Source organism: Mirounga leonina, unplaced genomic scaffold (genome assembly GCF_011800145.1).
Source record: "Mirounga leonina isolate KUSES-001 unplaced genomic scaffold, KU_Mleo_1.0 Mir_94, whole genome shotgun sequence".
NCBI classification, from domain to species: domain Eukaryota; kingdom Metazoa; phylum Chordata; class Mammalia; order Carnivora; family Phocidae; genus Mirounga; species Mirounga leonina.
In genome coordinates, this window is record NW_023270855.1 from 6,070,313 (window position 1) to 6,092,370 (window position 22,058).

The window sequence follows — 22,058 nt, forward strand, 5'->3', positions numbered from 1 at the left end:
TTCCCGAGCACAGATTTTCTCAGGAGGCATCTGGGGGGGACCAGAGGGCACCAGGGGAGTCTCCTGAAGGAGAGCCAGAAAACCCAAAGGGGATGGTTTTGTCTCTATTCTAGGGGCTGCTGTTGAGGCTTTTCCAATCTTTGTCTATTGGCTTTCTGATACAAACTAATCTGAAAAGGATTGTATCCAGGGGATTTAGGAAAAAAAAAAAAAAAAAGTCTGAAAGCTGGGCAGCTGTAAATTGATCCACAGACAATGAAAGATCTTAGTTCAGGTGCCCGGTGAAAACCAAAGGGGAGGTAGGGCTTCCTTTTAACACTTCCTCTCCAATTTCCTTTATTCCATTCTTTCTAAGTTCACAGATGTGTTAAAAAGAGCAATGGATTTGGAAACAAAGACTTGATTTGAGCCCTGTCTCTCTTCCACTTAGTTTCTTTGTGACTTTGGACAAGTCCTCTAATCTTTCTGGGTTTTGGTTTAATTTTTTAAGACAATAGTATTTCATAAGGTCGTAGTGAGGATGAGCTAGGTCAAGGGACCCTGTAAGATATTAATATTCTCTCGGTTTGTTCAAATAAAGGCCAGTTTCCACCGGGACGGGGTCAGGAGTGTAAGCTGGGGTGGGCTGGCACATCACAGTGAGGAAGGGAAGATTTCTGAACTGATCCTGGTAAGAGCACAGACTCAGGAGCACAAGAAAATAATTCCTGATGCACGCTCGTGTTTGAGGGGTTTGGGCAGGTTCTCATTCTTGTGGTTGAGTGCATAAAAGCAAGAGTCTAAGAGCAATAAGACAAGGAAGCCACGGGGCCCCAATTCACTTCTTCCCTGAAGTGCTGGTGTTCGGGATTCTGCAGTACTTTTCTGATCAAGCAGAATCATGGTGAGCATTAGGCAAAACTGGGAATTCAGCCAACTTTATCTTTGGTAAACTGTGGTATGGCCTGTAGCAATTCCCTCCCACATTCCTACCTTTGGGAAAAAAATAATGTAAGAAAGTTTCACATGTGTTCTTCTTCTCATAGTTAAATTTCAATTGGAGCTGGATGGTGTGCAGTGATTCTCAACTTTGGCTACACACTGAAATCACGTGGGGAGATTAAAACCCTGCAAACGAATACCTGGGTCCCATCTCTAGAGATTCTGATTGGCTTGGTCTGGGGTATGACCTTCAAGGCTTTTAAAAGCTCCCAGGTGATTCTAATGGACAGCCAAGAGTAAGCACTACTGGCTTAGTGAGAAGCAGTTGGAATCCCAGCCTTAAAACTTACTTGCTGGGTAACCTTGAGCAAGTTCCTTAACCTTTCTGTGCCTTGGTTTCCTCACTTAAAAAATGGAGTCATAAGAGTAATGCAACTCATAGTGTTGTTGGGAGGATTAAATGAGTTAATGGATGGTGAGTGCCAGAGCAGTGTCTGATGCATAGTGGGTAGCTATTTCTATTTCTAATATCACTTGCATCTTTTTCCTTCCTACCTTTCTTCTCTTGTTTCTCTATCTTCCAGGTCTCTATCTTTCCTGTTCTTTCTCCTGTAATTGTTCCTTTCTTCTCAGCCATCTCTCCACTCCCCCTTCCAGATGTTTTTCCCTTTCCACTCCTGGGCCTGCACCTTGCTGGAGATTTGGTATTAGGAATCCTAGCAGGGCAAACCTAAATTAATCAGAAGACTGCATGATGGATGATTTTAGGAGAAATGCAGTTGATGGGTGGCTATCTGGGCAAGGGGACAACATAACCAGGAGGTCTTGTAAACGTGTTTTCAAACAGATAAAGATCTTCTGTAACGAGCACATTCTGCTGTGAACCCACATGTAGTCGGACAGAGTCCTTCACTCTGGAGTGGGTTAACATTCTAACATTTCCCTTCTGAATGCTTTTTCTGTCTTAAGTCCAAATGACAACCACTCCTTAAAGCAATAACACATAGGATGTAGTCAGGATGGGGAAAGGGGGTGACCACCAATGAAACCAACCCAGGTAGTATTTTCTTTTATCTGCCCATCGAGTAAACCATTCTACACCAACTTCCCTCATCTCAAACACCCAACTGCCACCCCCAAAAGCCACCTCCCCAACTACAACAGGGGACACAAAGATATTGTAATGAGGTGAGTAGTGCTTTCTTCTTTTCTGTCTTCAAAGCTCTTTGCATTGCTCAATGGTACCTCAATGGAGTGAAATGAGCTTGGGCTCTTGTTTTATTTCCAGGTCTTTTAGAATGGAAATTTTCCTCAAGCTCTCTGTCCTGCCCTTGGGAAGTTATTGTCTTTCCTGTCTCTTTTCACCCCCCCCGGGGGGGGGGGGTTAAGGTCCCCTTGTTGTTCTAAAGGTTGCTCAATGGAAGCTCAGCCATGTGGTTTGCTGAGGGTTCTCCGTGTCAGCCCAGGACAGCAGTGTTCTTCCCTTGAGCTGAGGGATAGAGATAAATTCTGCTCCTTCCATGTCCAACACTGGCTCTGAGCAGGACTGGAAATGGGGCATGGGTGGGAGGTAGAGAAGGCTGGAGAGGGAAAGAGAATGATTTCTTCTTTCTCCTCAAGCCTGACACACTCCTCCCCCTAATCCAAACCCTCTTCCTTGCTTCCTCAACCTCTAGAAATGCCAATAACCGAACATAAAACATAGCCAAGTATTTGTTCTCTGCAACTCTCGCTCAATGTCTTCCTTTCCAATGTCTTTGAGAAGAACCTGTGATCTCAAAACATAGGTGTGATCTTTAATCTCCAAATATGACCTCTCAACACATAATGTCCCAAACTTTATCAGAACCTTGGGAGGGTGGAAACTCACCACACTCCTGGTTTCTCTATCTCCTTGAGGGGCCAGGGGGCTTAGAGTTCTCCCCTTAGCTTGTCAGGCCTCTCCCTCTTCCTCCATATCTCTTTCCCTTAGGGTTTTTTTCTCAATCCACAACTAATCCCTTTTTTATTTTTTTATTTTAAAGATTTTATTTATTTATTTGAGAGAGAGAATGAGAGAGAGAGAGCACATGAGAGGGGGGAGGATCAGAAGGAGAAGCAGACCCCCTGCCAAGCAAGGAGCCCAATATGGGACTCGATCCCAGGACTCCAGGATCATGACCTTAGCCGAAGGCAGTTGCTTAACCAACTGAGCCACCCAGGCGCCCGACAACTAATCCCTTTAAAGTGATAGCTGATAAAGGGATGAGCTTATATCTCCCTAGGGGTATTTATATTGTAATAAGGGATTTTAAGAATGACTATTGGTGGAATTGTAAGCAGTCTGACTGGCAAGATTGCGTAGAGCTACTTCAAATTCTATCATACAGGGGAAAAGGGAAAATTAGCATTTATTGTGTGCTTAACATGTCCCAGGCATTGTGCCAGAGGCTTCACATAATGTTATTTCTTTTACTTACAATACTGGTAAGGAAATTAGGGCCCAGGGAGGTAAATAATTGAGTGAAATCACACATCTAGTAAGTCGTGGTGGGGGGTGGGGTCTGAATTCAGGGCTGTCCCTGTGATTCCAAAGCTTTCCAATGCCCCCATCCCACCTCTTCTGGTCTTCCTCTTTGTGAATCTGGCAAGACCCTTGAAAGGTACTTTCCCTGGGAGTGCATAGCTCCTTCACAACCTGCATTGGCCTCTCTGTGATGAGCGACTCGAACCCGTCCTGAGTTTCATTCTTCCTCACTCGCAGATGATCTGTCTGAATGTCTTGGTGGATTGTGCCAGTCTGGAAGGCTGCCTGGGGTCACCCAGAGTTTAAACACACATTGTGAGAACCCAGAATGATAAAGTGCTCCGAAAAGGGGCCCACTGACTGACTGACTGAACCTTTTCCAAGACTGCTGGTGAGGCGATAGGAATGACTCAGCAGTTTGGCTTTCAATCCCATGTCTGTCTCTGAGGTCAAGTACAATCGTGCGCTCACTCACTGAGATGATCCCGGCCTACCAGGCCCAGGGTGAAGAAGAGATTTTACTTCTGAAGCAGTCACTGAGAAAGATGCTTCTATGTTCTACAAACAACAAACGCCGCCGTGCGTGTGTGTATTTTTAAGTTTCTCAGATGATTCTAGTATGTTTCATTTTCTCCCTCTCCCCCCACCCCCCCGCCAGCCATCTGGTTTTTAGAATTTGCGTGCCAGTTGAGAACTCATAGACAGACCTCACCTTTGTCTAAACCAAGTCCACAAAGTTATTAAAAGAGTGAACTAATGGGACATTTCTAGATAACACTAATTGAGTCATTATTCAAAGCCATCCTAGCCACCTGACAAGGGTTTTCCCACTGGTCATGGCAGCATGGTGGGAAGAGCAGAGGAGAAGAGTGTCGTACGCTATGTAGACACACTGTAGGTGCCCATTACAGATTTTTCAGTTAATAAATGAATGCCATTACTCTCTGACTCCCTCATGGCCCCCCTGGGGGACAAGAACCATGTAATAACACTCGTCCACTGTCCTGCTCAGAGCTTAGTCAGATGAGAAATCAGATGTCCTTGTTTATTCTCAGTATCATGAGAAAGAAGTTAGAATAACAACTTTTACCACCTAGGCACTAGCCTGAGTCTTGTCCAAAAAAACTGTATGGATAAGAGAGCTGCGTATTTCACTCACAGAGGAGAGGAGAAGAAAGTAGGCCTCTTGGTGTTGATGGTGTTTTTCATACCTGCGTTTCCAACTATTCTGGGTTTTGTCTCCTCCTGGTCAACGAGTACGGATGATGCTAACAGACAGAGAAGATGTGGGGGCCACTGGGTCCTGCAGAACCAGAGGCCTCCTTAAGCTGGGGTTTCCTCACTCAGACACCTGTCCTCTGCCCTCTGTTCTAGAGAAGGGCTATGCCGTCCATTCTAACTTGCAGACACAGTTCCACGGACAATGGAAAGACTACGCATGAGCTGGAAACGTCCTTGAGATTGTGAAGGGCCTTGAGGGATGGGGAGGAGAGATGGAATACTCAAACTCAGAGTCCTCAAACTCTGTGCCCGAGAGCTGGCGTCACGCATTTGCCGCTACAGCTGAATGAGTGTTGGTTCTGACGGGCAGGAAGGAATGAAGTTAACAATTTTAAATTTCTCTCATAAATTGCTTCTGCAACCACTCACCTCTATTAGAACCTGGTGTAAGATGGTATCTGATGAAGTGCAACTGTATTCACTTAGTTAACTTATTTTTTGCAAGAGTGCTACATACAAGTGCCATTGTTTCCGAGGCCCATGCTACCTGCACAAGTTTAAGAACACAGCACCAGTCTTCAGTGTCATCCTGGGCTCCGTTCCTTCCCACAACCATTTTCAAACCTAGCGCGTCATTTTGTTAGGTTAGAGCAGTGTCTCGAGAAGGCCTTTGGATATTGATTAGGTAATACCTAGACCACAACCTGAAACTTCTTGACTGAAATATTTGGAGGCAAAATGAAATACGTAGTTTTTGGTAACTGCCAAAGAACTCCAGGACCAAGGTAATTAACTGGGGTTCTTCCACATCCCAGTACACAGCAGGGCATCAGTTTGAAGGTCAGAGAGACCTGGGTCTGAACCTTGGCCTCACCAATTAGTGGCTCTGTGACCCGGGGCAAGTTGCTTTATCTTAGAGCTCTAAACTTCTATTTTCTCCATTTGTAAAATGGGGATAACAACAGACTTTGCAAAGCCGCAGGAAAGGTTAAACAAAGATTATGAACATATGTAAAGTGCTCAAGTATATATTCTGGCATATAATGAGGTATTCGATAAACAGTGGCTAGTATTACTATTAATATTTGACTATTATGCATTCAACAAGCATTTATTAAGTATATTTTCTGGACTGGATGCTGTGCTTTGATTCTGTTCTATAGAATCTCTATCTATATACACATACAGAGTCATGACCAAGGGTAAGAAACAGAAGCCTCAGGTTACTGACCTGATAGAAGTAGGACTAACCCAATTGTCTTAAGAGCATCAACTCTTCCTGGATCTGCAAATGTACAGCTATGAGAACAATTCCCCTTTCTTGTGCCCTATTCTCCCTGCCCCCTGCCCACTCAACAGCAGAAACACACATGATCACTCCAAGAACAGCTGTCCGAAGTTGCTTCACAGAAAAAGAACATGGCTAGGATTGCTGGAAAACGAAGGAGCTGCTATAGAGGTGGTTTGCATAACCAAGCCAGACTCAAGAGGGTAAATGAGGAGGCTGATGAATTGCCATCTGTGGCCATTGTATCAATATTTACAGCTTCTCTGTCATTAAGATGGCAATGGCAATCTGCCTCAAAAAATATATTATAAAACCCAGTGAATTTCCTCCCCCATATCTTGGAAGTTTGGGAAGAACTGTAATGGATTCCAAACTGTTTTGAATTAACAAAAAGAGCTTTTTCCTGTTGCAGAGTTCCAGCTGGAACCTTCCTATGCTTTTCTTCACTGAACAGCAAATGCTCAAGGAGGCAAAGAGTCCAGTGGAGTGTCTTGGGGCTTGTCAGTTTTACTGAGCTTTACACTTGGCTTAGGTTGCTGGGTCGTTCTAGGAGTTTGCTAGTGTGGCTGGCATGGAACTGTGGCCCCGGAGGCAAACCTGCCCTTGCTGGAGGCAGTTTTATTACTCTTGACGCCACCCATCCTAAAGGGAACGAGGGAAGCTGTTACTTATCACGACTACTGAGGAAGCACTACCTCCGAATTATGGGCCCATACCTTAGGGGATACAGTGAAGGGGGCACAGGTTCCGGCCACCAACACAAGTGTGAGGAGGGTGACCACGAGGCATTAGCCAGGTGGCAGGGGACAGGGTATGTGGCAGAGAGGGCACGCTGAGGTGACAGGACACCTGGTTTTCAGCCCCAGTTCCACTGCTCACTAGCTGTTAGATCTCAGACAAATTGCTGAAGTCTAGGAACCTCGCTTTTCCTTCTGTGAAATGGGAATAAAAATATAGGAGAATTGTCAGGATCTAATAAGAGAACATATATGGAATGCTTTTTAAAAATGTACAAAGTGCTGTCCTTCGTCTGATTCTGGACTGTTGTTCTTTGTAGTCCCATCTTTTTTTTTTTTTTTCTTGCCTTGAGCTCAGGAGAGAAAGAGAGAGAGGAGAAAAACTTGAGAAGAACTAGGTCATCTTTCTCAGCTAGCTTGGTTTGAGAGCTGAGTAAACAGCAAAGATGCTAAGCACCAGGCCAATCTAAGCACCAAATCTCACCGGATCAGCAGTTTCTAGGGTTGAAGTTGAATGACAGTGATCTTAACTATAGCAACTCCAGTTTCCTCAGCAAATACTTAGTTGGGTCAAATCAGGTACTTTCATCCAAAAAAGAAAAGAAAAAATCCCCTTTAGGTCTTCTGGGGATGCCTTGCCCTTAATCTCTCCAATTCCTTACCATCCCACACTTACAAGGGGCCCATTTCCCCATCCTTCCTTCAGTCTAGGGTCACGGTGCCTTCAGTCTTCTGTGATTCTAAGCCTAGCTCAGAATGAGTCAATGGGACCCCTGCCAAAAGCTCTTTTTCTGAAATCACTAAAGCTATCTATAGACTTCAATGTAAACTGCACAAAAGAAAATGACCACTCTTTGTTAAGATTAAGTAGGATCAGAAATTTGTTCACTGGATCAAAGCCTCTTGCTTACATGAATGTTTTCCTTCTGGAAAACCCAGGATAGGAAAAGAATTAAAACTCATTGAGAAATTATATGTCATAATCTAATAAACCACAATCTGGGATACTGACTTCACCATCTACAGATGACTGGGATTCTGATTTTACTGGAGTCTAGTCTTTGGACTGGAAAAGACTTGAGCAGTTCTTTCTCTGGCCTATACCCAACTGGCTTCTCTGAGTAAAGAAGAGAATCAAATTTCTATGTGTTGAGCAAACATGGGGTCTAGTTTATTCATTCTTATCTACTGCCTGTAGGTAGACTTCATCTACAAAAGCAAACTTTGATCAAGGAAGGATTTGCCTTTTGTGATACGGGAACTAGTCAATGGTTAATTCTATTTTTTTTAAGGAAGTCTAAAATTATTCACAGGGTTTTCTTCTCATAATAACCACAGGGATAAGACTTTAATAATCTATGGCTGGCTGCTACCTTCAGATTTCTTTCATTGTTGTGAAGATCCAATAAGATCTGGATATTGGCTACTGTTAAAGCAGTCTGTATGAGACCAAAAGGAACTCATTTATATGGCATCTACATTTAAAATGTACCATTTTTAATTTTCATAATTAAAAACTAAAGATTGCAGTATCTGTTAAATTGAATCAAACTATACACTGTTATTTTTTGACCAACTAATGAAAAATTTAAAGCCTAATAAATCGCTGGTTTTTAAATAAACTTGCTTGTGAGTTATAGGCAATAATGGCTTTTTTTTCCTAGATGAAAACACCCTGTGGTCTCATGTGCCCATAAAACAACATTGCTCACTGGGGCGCCCTGGGTGGCTCAGTCAGTTAAGTGGCCAACTCCTGATTTCAGCTTAGGTCATGATCTCAGGTCCTGGGAGAGAGCACCACATAGGGCTCCGTGCTCAGTGGGGAGTCTGAGGATTCCCCCTCTCCCTCTCCTCTGCCCCTCCCTCTGCTTGCATGCGCGCACTCTCTAAAATAAATAAATCTTTAAAGAAAACCAAAAACCAAAAAACCAACACTGCTCAAGTTCAGAAAGTTCAGAATTATTATGACTGTTTCTTGTGTAAACCTTCCCTGGCTAGCAATTAATCTTTGAACAGCTTATTTCAAATGCCTCCCTTAGTGTATCTATGGTGGGAATATAAACTGGTATAAATGTTGTGGAGAACAATCTGGCAATGATGTAACAAAAGACTTAAACATATTTATAGCCATTCCACTTCTGGTAATTTAGAATGAGAAAATAATTTGGAATTTGAACAGAAATTTACACTTAAAAATGTTCACTAAAACGCAAATTTAGAACACATTTTCAATAATTTTCTAAAAAAATTTTCTATATTCTCCTCTATAGGTTTTTTGTAGTAAGTTAGCAACCATAAATAAGGAGATAATTCAGTATGTAATGGTCCTTTAAAAAAATGAGTATTTTACAGTCCTTAAAATGGTAGTATGTATACATAGATATGTAGCACATGCATAGAAACTTTTCAGGAGGAGACATAGGACTTTGTTAATCTCATTTTATTCTGAGGACAGAGACCTTTAATTTCCATTTACACTTTTCTGTACTCTTTGAATTATGAAATGACCATGTATTACTTTTATTTTCCAAAAATTAATGAAAAATATTAACAAAGAGTATGTAATGACATGGGGAAAATGACTAAGTGAGAAAAGGAATATAAATATGGAATCTAGAGTATGCTTGGGAAAAATCTTAGAAATATATTAAATGTTAATAATTCTATTTCTATTCATCATTAAAAATAAAATGTGCCTCAAAATATTAGCTAAGCAATAACAACTTGTTTTCTCGTCTGGTTTTTCAAAATTTAAGCTTTTTCTCCTAATGAACCTCAAATAAACTAGAATCTCATTCTTCTTTGCTGAATTAATCATGGGTCCCAGAGGATCAAGGGTTGATCTATCTAAGTAGAGTCTGTCAAGATATTAAAACATGTTGGATAGTGGCTTTTGTTACATTAAACATAACCCCCCAAAACATCACTTTTAAATGAGTGGCAACCTGACGCTGCACAGAGGCTCCAGGGTTAACCCGCGTGCCGTATGCCAGCTCTTTGCACCTGAGTCACGTAAAGGGTAGGATTACTGTAGACCCTGGAGCCAGACTGCCCGAGCTCATCATCCTGGCTCCGCAGCTTATGTTTGCCGGGTAGCCCTGGGCAAGTGATTGAACCCTTCAGTGCTCTGGTTTCCTCGCCTGCAAAACGGTACTTCCCTCACTGGGCTGGAGAATTAAGTGAACGCGTACTACGTGCTCAGAACCCTGCCTAGGACACAGTAGGTACTTAACAAGTGTTTGCTAGCATTATTATTATTATTACTAATACATGATGCACCTGATTTCAGAAGCATTCTGCTCTCAAATAACTGGACAACAAAGGAGGGCAGAGTGCACCATGTTCTTTATAATATCTTGTATAGTTAGACACAGTTTACATCTAGAAGACCACCATCCCTCCCCCCATCAGCTTTCGCCAACAGAGGATGTTCTGCCAAGTGCACACAGAAAGCTCACCCGAAGTCCATTTCAGTAATGAAAACTCATTGCTTAAAAACAATTTTTATAAAGAGAGACGACAGTAAAACTTTCTTCTACATAAGCTGGAAATGTGTGGAGAAGCCAATGAAAGTAGCATGTAGTATAAAACCTGGCTTTTGGAGTCGGTTAGTTAGATCATGTACTTACAAGGCCAAAAATACAATGAATTGCTAAATAACTCAATTTATTTCTCTGCTCTGTGCTCTTTGGTTCAGATTGTATTCTTAATCATAGCCATCACCTCCCAAAGGTACCTTAAGGGAAGCCATCAGAGAAATCTACCTGAGGGAATAGTTAGAAGTCAGTAGATAAATATTCCTTGATTCCTGATATTAGGAAAGCAATTCAAAGTAATATCTTCCTGATGGTAGGGCAGTAACTTTCTCTATGCCAAGTGAGCACCAACTTAAGCAAAGTTGTACATGTCATTACTTAAACGACATGAAGAATAGATTGGCCTGAAGGGAAGGGCAAGAGAGAAGGGAAGGGAAAAGATAGGGAAAAAGAAAATGAAAAGAAAAAAAAAGAAGAGGGCATTTGCTTTTCATGTTTGGATTTGACTGGAAAAAATATTATGAAGGATAAAAGAAGAAATGCCTGGGCTGCCCACAGCCTTCCAACAGCAAATTTATGATCCTCTCTCCTGGTATTTTACCTGTGTAGTGATGTTCTCCTGGCATCATACCCCTGGCATTTTCTGTAGGAAAGTACAGTAAGTACAGAGAAAAGGGCGAATGCTGAGGAAAGTGAAAATTCTTCCAGCCATGCCACCACCGTCCCACCCTCTTCCACGGAAGATCGAAAGATGGATCTTACCTCCACTGAGAATAATGACGGCTATAAATATTGCCAAGTCGCTGTCATCTAATTCCAGTGCATTGAACTTCACAGCAAACTCAAACTTGGGCTCCATAAAGTCACCAAAGGGCTTTCTCAGGCTCTTTAGAAATTCCCTTGTCATGAATCCTTGGCCCTCTGATATGAGAACCCCATCTTTATTCATCAAGGAGGCCAGCATCGTGTAAATGATCTCATGGACGCCATATTTTAGGAGAGTTACTTGGTCATTCAAGTCAAGGTTTACAAAACCAGGGATACTTTTGGCATACTCTGTGATCTCTTGCACAGCTTCCACTGAGCGGAACTGACACCCCTGAAAGATGCGAATGGCCACCTCTTTGCTCTGCTCTTGCAAGGGGGTGATGTGTTTGAACTTGATTTTATCTTCTCCCATCATTAAGGAATTCATGTCATAGATAACAAATGGCTGCAAAAAAAAAAAAAAAAAAGGTGGGGGAAAGAAGCTGAGTTGGAGATTTCTAATTCAGGGTGAATACCATTCCAGTTTCTTTATACACATTTGCTTTGCTAACTAAAATCTTTAAGTTTGAAAATATGTAATGAGAAAATATTCTCATCTCCTGATTATTCCTCCTAATTGTCTTCTGGGACCAAACATATTTTACCAAGCTTGGTCTTCTTTTCTTTCAACTTACACTGCAACACTTTTACCTATGACTGGCTAATACCAGTTTGGGTTGTTTGGAGAGTCTTTGTTGCTGACTTGTAAAATCATACAAAATCTGTTGTTTATCTTGGCTTTCAAGAGAATGTGTTTTTAACCTTCATTCAATGAAAAAAAATCATTTCGACAACTCAGGGTTGAACACACCCACTTGAACATAAAGTAATCTTGCAGTTTTAGATTAAATCTACTCAGATCTCAAATGAAATGCAGTGTGCATGTAAAATATACTTAACTATAAAAAATCGGTTTGAAAGCAGATGAGAAATATTGAGCCAAGAAAATGTCTATTTCTTTTCTTAATGCTCTGGAAGCAATCTGTTTCAGAAAGAGCCAGATGTTTAAAGCCTGTGGGTAAGCACTGCATAAAGTGGCAAAATTAAAAAAGGGTTTTGAACTTATTTTCAAAATATCTGTCCTTAAGGGTCAAATAATCAATAAAACACATGCATCAGTTACTCAAGTCTGCAACAGACTGCCTTCAAAAGTAAGTTGTTAGTCATTAAGTGATCTCTCTCTTTCTTTCCTTGTATAGAAAGACCAAAGGGTTGTGGTCACTGTGAAATTCTCCAGGCTGCTCTGATTGAGAAGGGGAATCATTTTATATACATTGGAAATACTTAACTATAGAAGTTAACCACCCCACTCCCATTCAAGTAAGTGTATACCCAAAAGCACGGAATAAGAGTTGAAGGCATTTGCGCTCTAGCTTTGGCTCTATGGTTAAGAATGTGACTTTAGGAAAAACATTTATCTTTCCTAGGCTCAAATTTGTCAACTGAGGGGAATGCATTACATTGGATGTTTCCATCTCTTCCCTTGAAGGTATTTTAGTTGCATTTCTTAGAAGCTGTGTATGCATGTGTGTGTGTGTGTGTGTACATGTGGATATGTGTGAGCATGCATGTACATTGAATATGAAGTCTTTGATGTACAAAAGTTTCTTTTAGGCAGAGATGCTGAGAATTCCCTCTGGATAGGCAAGAGGAAGCAGTATAATGAGTGGCAGCAGTAAGCACCTTCAAGACTCACTGGTTTGGAGATTCTAACTGTGCATCTCTACACAAGCCTATGATTTTCACCAACCTGTTAAGTCTGGTCTACACTGAAGGAATAACACTAACACTAAGGACTCTTAGATGTTGAGTAGATTTCCAAACCTGCATGCTATTTCCACACCATTCACGGGAGTTATTCCAGAAATTCTTACTTTTTCTAAACAAAAATTCACTTCAGTTGTATTGGTCAGCCAGCCCCAAAGGAGGGCAGATGCAGGGACCCAACAGTAAGTGCGTTTGGTGGCTCGAACTAGTTCTTCAAGTAAATTAGGAACAAAAATGCTTATTATGTTTTTTGGACATTCTGCTTGTTTTCTTTTTTCTTTTTTTCTACTTCAGGATTGATATTATTGACGAGAGAGGAAAAAAAAGAGCAGATAATCAGTCACATCAGTTAAAAATGTGCTGAGTTTCCCCAGAATGTCAGATTCTAATCATGAGAAAGACTTGCTTTTATAGAACCTACAGAAAATGTGGTTTCTGTCCTCTAGGAGTTCCATAGCATATTGTATTTCTATCAGTGGAATACTGGCTTTCTTTACCGCCATGGGAATCTGATGGTATCGATACCATACAGGTAGCTGTACATACATAAGTACAAAATAACATGAATGTAAATCATCCCCTCTTCACATATGGAAAGACTGTACCCAGAGCTGCCCACTTCAACTCCGGGACGAGCTTCTGCTCAACCATTTGGCTTCTTGGCACAGAATGTATGCATGAAATTCTTCTACCTCCATGTAAGCAATTTATCTGGAACTATGCCCTGATAAATCACCCTGTGACTCTTCCCCTTGACTTCCCCTGTCCCCTCATATAAAGCCCCAGGTTCCTGTTTTTGAAACTCTGTGATAGTTAACATAGGGCACAAAATCCTGCTAATTTTCTCTCCCAATTTAACAACAATGTGACTTTAACCCCTTGGCAATCGATGTTGGTCAGGATTTCCTGGCAGTAAACACTCAAGGACAGAGAAAGGAATCAGCAGCCCCCACCATCATGCCAAACCATTCCAGTTTTGTTTTTTTTCTTTTTTAAATCCCTTCAGCATTTTTGAAAAAATGGTGAACTGGTAAAGTATTCTGGGTATTGACATGCAAATGGATACCAAGTGGATTTTTTTTGTTTTTCCAAGATTATGCTGTTTTCCTTGCTTTTTTGAAGTCTGCATAGGTACTTTCGGCCTCCATGTAAATCTGTCAAACTGCAAAAGTGATCACCAGACATGATCTGCCTGGAGATCTGCCCTTCTTTGCCACCAATTCACTGATTCTTAGGTTGCCAACCCTTAACTCACACAATTCACACTGGGACCTCCTCCCCCCGAAACAGGGAAAAGACAGTGACTTGCCTGATTTACAGAAAGCTGACCTCTTAAAACGAAGTGGAATTTGGCCTGTGTAATTTATCTTGGATCATTAACTTAATGTTACACTTCTGGTAAATATTCTATAGCAGATGAATTTCACTTCCATATTTCTGTATTTTCTACAAATCAAAGGGCAGCCTTCTGTGTTCTATTAGCTTGTATGGTATCATCTGATGATCTACCATTATAAGAGGAATCATATCATCCTCAAATTTGGTCTTAATGATTTTACATTTCTAATTTGGAGCTAACGATGTATTTATCTTCAGGCACTGTACCAAATGGCTAGATAAGCATTTCTTCTTAACAGGAAAGAATGTTTAAATACATCTGGGACTCTATAGGGATAGATCCAGGTTTTGTGGGACCTGAAATGCACATAACCATTGGGTACATCTATGACAATTGTTGGGTTCAATAATACAACTTATAAGAGCAAAATTGCTCAGACCCTTCTCAGAGCGTTGGAAGGGGCTCTGTGCAAGGGAGGAGCTCTGACACTTAAGCTTCATTCACTTCATGGAGAATCTGCCTCTGGCCATTATGATACCTGCACTTCTCATATGCTGGACAGACCAGAAAAAGGTGAGACTGACATGAAGGAAACTGCACTTCAACGCAATGTTTTTCTTGGGAAGCAAAAACAGTCTCTGTAAGAGGAAATTAGTTTTCTTTGGAGAAATACATCAAATGTAATTAATTTTGATATATTTCAATTTTCAAGAATGGCTCCACCTATCAAAGCCAGGATGGGATTAAAGGTACTGTTTTATATAGATTATTAAGGTTAGTTACAGGCCTCTTGCATGCCTCTAACGTGTAACACAACGATCATGGGGGAAGCTGGCTTAATAATGAAAACACAGTAGGGTAATAAAAGTTGACTTTTTTAACTGGAGAAACAGAACAATAGTGTTACTTAGTAATCCATAACATCAGCATTTTAATATATATACAAGTTATGAAAGGGATTATGCATGAACACTGTAAGTTTACAGCTCTTTTTGAATAATAAAGTAACAGGCTAAAGGAGATAAATGAGAAAGTCAGCTTACAAAGCACAGATTGTCCTGATGATTGCTTCAATTTGGGAGACTGGAATTAATGTAACAGACAACTCTACCCCCTCACAGACCATCCCTTGGTAACCACGTCAGAGTTAAAACTGGCCTGAAAAAACGTGTGCCTCCTCTCACGAAGCTCTCCTGATATCCTTAGTTTTCATGACAGATTAGAGCAAAGGCTCAAGGAAGAGAAGCTGGATTCTTAGGGCCTATCTTCTTCATTTTGTTTCCTTCTTCCTTTTTTATACTTCTGACTGGCTTTCATCCTTTTAGAGATACATGGTTCTCCTGGATTAGCTATAGTGGGTGACTGCTAATCAAAATGCATTGGTTAGGTTTCTTCAACTTCTGGTTTTGCCCATTTCTATTTTCCTCCTGTTGAGAACCATGGGATTTACAGAACCAAAGGGGTCTTCGAAAATCACCTACATCATCATTCTCTGACGAGGTATGAATACACTGAATGAAGCCAAAGTCAAATAACTATTTACAGCAAACCCTGAACTGGAACTAGAGCTCCTGACTCAGGACTAGTTCTGTTCCCTTTCTATTGCTTTCTACATGACTTTCCACTTTTCCTTCTTTAAATAAAATGACTATCCTGGGAGAAATTTCGGCTTTTAAACCAAAGCTCTTCCAGGGTGGGGTCTTGGAGACAGTGCCTTTTGAGCTCTTATTTCCTAGACGTGCTAGGTAAGAGCTGGATGCGAATGAAGGGAAGTTCGAGCAATCTCTCAAATGTACTTCTGTTCTCCTGCATGGTTTAGAGATTTAAGACAAATAAAAGCTTAATGGGAAGAATTATTCACACGCTAATGAACTCGCACATAACCACAGCTCTTAAAAAACCATCCATTGCCAGCCAAAGCGTTACTCAGCTGGCAAACAAGGGTATTGGTTAACTGAATCTAAACATTACCAAAAAAAAAAAAAAAAAAAGAAATCCACTTGCTTTTCTTCATTCTATCTTTTTTATTTATTGTCTGAAAGAACACTATTGGTTCAGATCTGTTATATCTTTGGCTGTTCCTGACAATAAAGGAATTTATTTTATTCACATTAATATCTGGATTAAGGATCCCAGGAGCCCAGCTTCTTCATTAGCCCTCCAAACAAATCAGCATGACTAACATGCTCTTTATTTATATAGGGGCTCCTAAGTCTCTCTTCTCTGACAGTTTGTCTGGGATCTTTCTTCTCAGGGGAGCAAATTCCGACTCACTCAGGTTTTTCCATAGATGAAGGGGAAAGAAACCACCCTTTGTTCAGCAGTAAGAGCAGGACAGAAAAGAACAGATATATTTCCAATAGCTTTGAGAGTTACTAGGTTTGATGGCCGCTGTAAATTTTAGAATGGGAACGTCTGAATGGGTACAGAACTGTCTTCACAAAAGTTTCCATTTCCATATTGGTTTTATTATTCGGTGGTTTCATGTTTCACACACTGTTTAGAAAAACCATTTTTACGATGGCACCAGTTTGCTTTCGTATTTGTAAAAACAGTGACTCCACATGTCCCCATCAAAAGCAATGTGATTCTTCGGGACCCAAAGTCCGATACAATACAGATAACAAGTTTTATTCCTTGTTTGCAGACAGAGCGCAGCCAGGGCCTCACCATCTCTCAGATATGGGATGAAAAGTTGGCAGGCGCACCAAGGGTTTTTCTATTTATTGTTTTATGACAAACCATGGCACTGAAGATGGTTTTTGAAAACCACTTTGTTTATTTTCATCCACAAACATGGGATCATGTGACAATGATATACCCAGTGTGTTCATCACATCAGGGTAATATTCAAACACTGGGAACTTTCAAAGTCCATTCCGTTCTCAAATTGCCATCATGTAACACAGCACCCTGGTTCTAGATTCACGGTTTTCAGAGTTCAGCGGGATCTCTTAAAGAAGGTGCTGGGCTGCTACAAGCCACTAAAAGGGAAAGAGACTGTGGGGGAAGAGTCAGTGCCATCCTCCTTTGAGGCTGGCTAACAGGCTTACTGCTAGTGAACCTTCTTCTCTGGTTAACTTTACCCAGTGATTCCATATCCTATCTAGCCCTGAGCCTAAAACTCACAAGCATGCAAGGCAATGAAAAGTAGGGGCATCATATCCTGAAGACATGCTGTCAAAGTTAAAAAGACAGGAGGGAGCAGAAGTTATCTGCTCATTTATCTGTTTTGCAAGGTGCGAGTGGCGCCCGGAAATAAGATACAGGAGACGGAAGTTTAGGTGAGAAGGGAGAAGCCCTGCTTGGCCTCAGGCAAATGCTGGTACAGGTCCCAAGAGGAGAGATTAGCAGGTATATCCCCAAATGAGAGAGAACAGGCAATGGTTAAATGGAGCAGTAAGATAAATTTGAAGAATGGCCTCTTCAAGAGCGTCGTTTCCTCTTACAAAGATTCTGGGTAACTGGCCATCCTTTATGCTGAGCAGCCTCCCCCAGGCTTGGCCTAACCAACACGAATGACATCAATCTCAAGCAGGGTCTATAATGAGACCCAAGCTGTCCTACTGCACCAGCCACGGCCACTTTTCCATATCCCCCACCCTCTCGAGAGTCCATACTTCAGCACAACCTATCCTATCAATGCAAATCTTAACTTTCATAAGTCTCGGCCAAGAGATAACATAACGCCCCTGAGAGAGATGCTATCAAATAAATAACATGACCATGTCAGATAAAGAACAAATCTCTAGTCTCATTGGAAATCACATTTTGGATTTTTTTTTTCCCTCTCCCATATTCTCTCTGAACTATTTCTTTCCACTAGTGCTTAATTTGATTTTGCAAGATAAGGAGAAAAGAGAGAGCCAAACAATTCTATTTCAGTTTTTGTGTAATCAGGGAATGGATTATTTTAATTTGGCCTAGTCTCTCTTTCTTTTCCAGACCCTAACAAGGGGCAATTCTGCCTCTATTCAGACCATTAATGATGTCCAGGTTGGTGAGCAAATATTGGGCTAGTTAGAGGCTCTCTGTCCAAAGTCCAGAATTTCAAAGAGGCATAGGCAACAGTTTTTAATTCAATTAAACAAATACACTCTGAGTAACTATTATGAGCAAAGCACAGTCTTGGTTACTGTAGGGGAAAACATGACAAACATTTGGCCTCTGAACTGGAGAAGCCTATAATCAAGCATTTTGCAGCTCTTTGTCTTAAAATACCTTAATACCTATTTATCCCACAAAGAGCCTACAATGATCTTATTTTTAACTCAAAGATTTTGAGCCAAATTGCCAATTGGTATGAGGTTTTAGTGATTTACAGTGGACTGGGCTCTCTGCCCTTCAGTGACACATAAGAGAATATGCTAGTCACTGGTAGTGTACATTTAAATTCTTGACTACTGAGGGAAAAAATATTTTTTAATGCCTTCCTCCTATCTTCCAGGTACTGTTAAATTGACAGGATTTCCAGCATGGATTGCAGGTCTGGATTAGGAGATAAAGAGAAGGTGAGAAAGCAGTTCCTGGAAACTAAATGGCCTTAGGCAAAACTGTGGAGTAAACAGTTTGCATTCAGACTCTTTCCCTGTCGAAGCTCCCTTCCCAGCTCTAGGCCTCCCAGCCTCCAGGTCCCTATCCCACACTGGCTCTCAGCAAGCGGCAGCAATCTGCCTTCAGCTCTTAACCCCTTTTAGCCAGGCCACTAGTTTTCCTTTTCTTTCTCTCCCTTCATATAAACACAGTTGATTTTCCATAGTCACATCAGCTAAACAGAGGTCTTTGCTTGCTTTTGTTTTGCTGTACCCCGATTTTTTGGGGGCATTTAATGAATACACAGACTCAGCTTTACTAGGACCTAGAGTCTGTAGTCCTGTCCCTATGGAAGACAGTTGTCCTAGACGTTAAAATTTGGGAAGAAAAGAGCAAAAGACAAAAATTTCCTGGCTGTGAATATATTGGGATAGCAGAACAAGGTAGAAGATTCCTGCCATTCTAAAAATTGGTAAAAATAAATCATAATGCAGCACATTTTCCCAGGATGAAGCTTTCCTAGTGCATCTGTCCACCTGGCTCATTGCTAGCCGATGGGAAGAGGAGCTTCCAGGAGGGAGTATCATGCTCAGAATGCACTGAGGTAGAAGTTAGTAGGCCTGGATCATAGGGTTCTTCCGTATGCTAACTGTGTGATCTCAGGGCAAAATGTTTAACCTCTCTGGAAGTTAGTCTCCTCATCTTTAAAAACAGGATAATAACAGCAGCTGTCAGATGGCTGTGTGTCTTGAACGTAATGAACGTGTAAGATTTTTTGAATTTGTAAAGAACGGGATATACATATAATACTGTTCAGGTATCAGCGTCCTCTCTTGCAGTCAGAAAACTCATTGTCCTTGGCATTTGGCTCTCTACACAGCAATACCCCACAGTTTTCTTTTTCTATTAGCTGACACTACTCTAATGGTTTATAGCTAAAAGGAAAATGGTTTATAGCTACCAAAAAAAAAAAAAAAATCACATTTTGAGACCGTCATCAAAATACATTAAAGGCTAATGATACCATCAAAGTCAGACCTCTGCCTGTGAAAACGGGGACGGAGATGTGACCGAGGTCACACTGCAAGCTGACCGCAGAACCGAAACTCAAATTCAGGTGTAGTTGTGTCTTGTTTTAATTGGATTTCACATTGCTTTCTCAGCTTCCTATCCAGGAATAGTTCTGCTTCACACTTAGTAACAATTATAACCTACTCTGGGTTTTCTAAACTGTAATGAATGAGCCTGCAGATGTTTGAGAATCTATGGGAGGAGTAGCCCAGGCAGCTCAGAGCCTCACAGAAGATAAAATTCACATATGTAATCAAAGGATTGAGCCTCCAGTTGCCCAGGAGCCATCAACAGAGCCACAAGGAAAGAAAGGAAATGTAATATCTAGATGTATTTTTATGCCCCACATGGAACTTCATAAGTAACTCTAGCATTTCTCCTGAACTGTAAAATAATGGGACCGAATACCTTTTCCAAACCTAGGTCAGGCCCCTCCCAGAGACAAGCCGAGCTGCTGGAATGCATGTAGCTGTGGCCAGTTATTCTGATGTCAAGAAAAGATATGGATCCTGAAGGAGGGCAGCAGGAAGGGGGGGGGGGGCTTTATACTATTCTCACAGAATTTATTAGGAGAACCTGAAGGACTTTTTCCCTTTTCAAAATAAGGTTTACTTATCCTATCTGAAAACATTTCCTTTCCTGTGTTTCAGTCTGTAATATGTAACAGCCAACAGCTAAACACGACTGTGCACACGTGTAACAGGGTGAATGATCTTCTCAAAGACAAAACAACAACAATAACAACAACAACAAACCCAGCCACCCCAAATGAAGACAGAAGAGAACTAACTGATTTGTCTGTTGTCTTTCCTGTCAAGATCGCCCTCGCCTTTGCTTTGGTCAGCGGGAAGGACTTTATGTATGAGTCATACAAATGTTTTGCCAGGGCCCGGAGATCAGCCGACTCTGGGTTCAGCTGGTCGATATCACTGGAGATCTCCGCCAACAGCTTCTCCTTCTCGGCCTGTGGCATCCGCCCGAACCTGATGGCTACATAGAGAGAGAAATGACAAGGATGCATCACTGAATCACTGCTGCTCTCCCCCAGTCCTAGTGCCCACACAGTAAAAGCCCCCCCACCCTTCCACCAAGCTCAAGGTCTGGTTTTTCTACTCCACCTTTGCTCAGGTTTTTATTTCATGGCAGTACGCAGGCTATCAGTAAAAATTAAATTCTTCACTTCTTAAACTGAAAAATATTAATGCATGATCTTGCCGGGAAGGTGAAAGAATCTAAGAGCTCAGCAAAGAGAGAAAAGTGTATTTACTTACATATAAAATAGGTGAGAGCCAGCTCCTACTCATCCCTCAAGACCCAATTCAAATGTTACCTTATGTGTGAGGCTTTCCTTGACTTCTTCAAGCATTCGCCTGTACTCCAACAGCCCTTGGTACTTTCTTCAATGATAGCAATTTCAAACTGTACTTTTTATTTGACATGTCTATTAATCTCACTACAGAACATCCTGAAGGCCAGGGACAATGTCTTATTCATTTTTGCATCCCCAGCACCTGACATAAGGTCAGGCCCTAAAAGGATCAACATGTTTCACAGACTGAAGGAACTGTGCAAAATTCAAAGTTGTACAGACAGAACTTTGTTCTCACAGAGTCTGTATGATCTATTTTGTCCCTGTTATAAAGAAATATGGATGGTGCTTTCTTTCATGTTATTAGACCAGAGAGTACTTTTACATTTAGTAGAGAGAAGCCGTAATCATTCTCCGACTCTCCAGGATTACCACTTAATGATGTTTGTCAAAAAGACCATTTCCTTACTTAACATTTGGCTTCCTGTGGGGTGAGGAAGTGTAAAGAAGAAGAAAACTAAAGAAAGAAAGGCAAAGTGGAACATTTAAGAGAGGTTAGTAAGGCCTAGGTTGGGGAAAAATCATCTGTTTGTACCTCTTTTGACCAAGATGGTTTTTCTCCCCCCTCCCCATAACAATGTGATCTGCAAAATATTTTTTTTTTTTTAAGATTTATTAATTTGAGAGAGAGAGAGAGCACGTGTGTGTGAGTGCGAGTGCAGGGGGGAGGGGCAGAGAGGGAGAGAGGGAAACTAGGCAGACTCTCCGCTGAGCCGCAAAACCAATGTGGGGCTCCATCTCATGACCCTGAGATCGCAACCTGGGCCGAAACCAAGAGTTGGATGCTTAATTAACTGTGCCATCCAGGCGTGCAAAATATCATTTTGAATAATGCTACTTCTGGGCCATGCTTTGGACTCTCTGTACTTTCCCATAATAAGGACATTTGGATACCAAAGTCAATACTACTCTGTGTGTAGCTCAACTCTTACCCTCCCCATGTGGTAGCTCAACTCTTACCCT

At 41.4% G+C, this 22,058-nt stretch overlaps 1 protein-coding gene across 4 annotated transcripts in view; it reads right to left on the reverse strand.

Annotated features, from left to right (window-relative positions):
- The window catches only part of PPARG (peroxisome proliferator activated receptor gamma), a 131,503-nt gene that overhangs the window by 6,557 nt on the left and 102,888 nt on the right, over nt 1-22,058 (reverse strand). For 2 of the 4 annotated variants that reach the window (XM_034997700.1, XM_034997699.1), the window contains 2 exons: nt 20,517-20,716; nt 10,972-11,422 (listed from right to left, as the gene is read on the reverse strand). In XM_034997700.1, the coding sequence (XP_034853591.1) occupies nt 10,972-11,422; nt 20,517-20,716 (651 nt within the window). The remainder of the gene's footprint in view (nt 1-10,971; nt 11,423-20,516; nt 20,717-22,058) is intronic. The other 2 variants (XM_034997702.1, XM_034997701.1) reach the window with 2 other exon arrangements.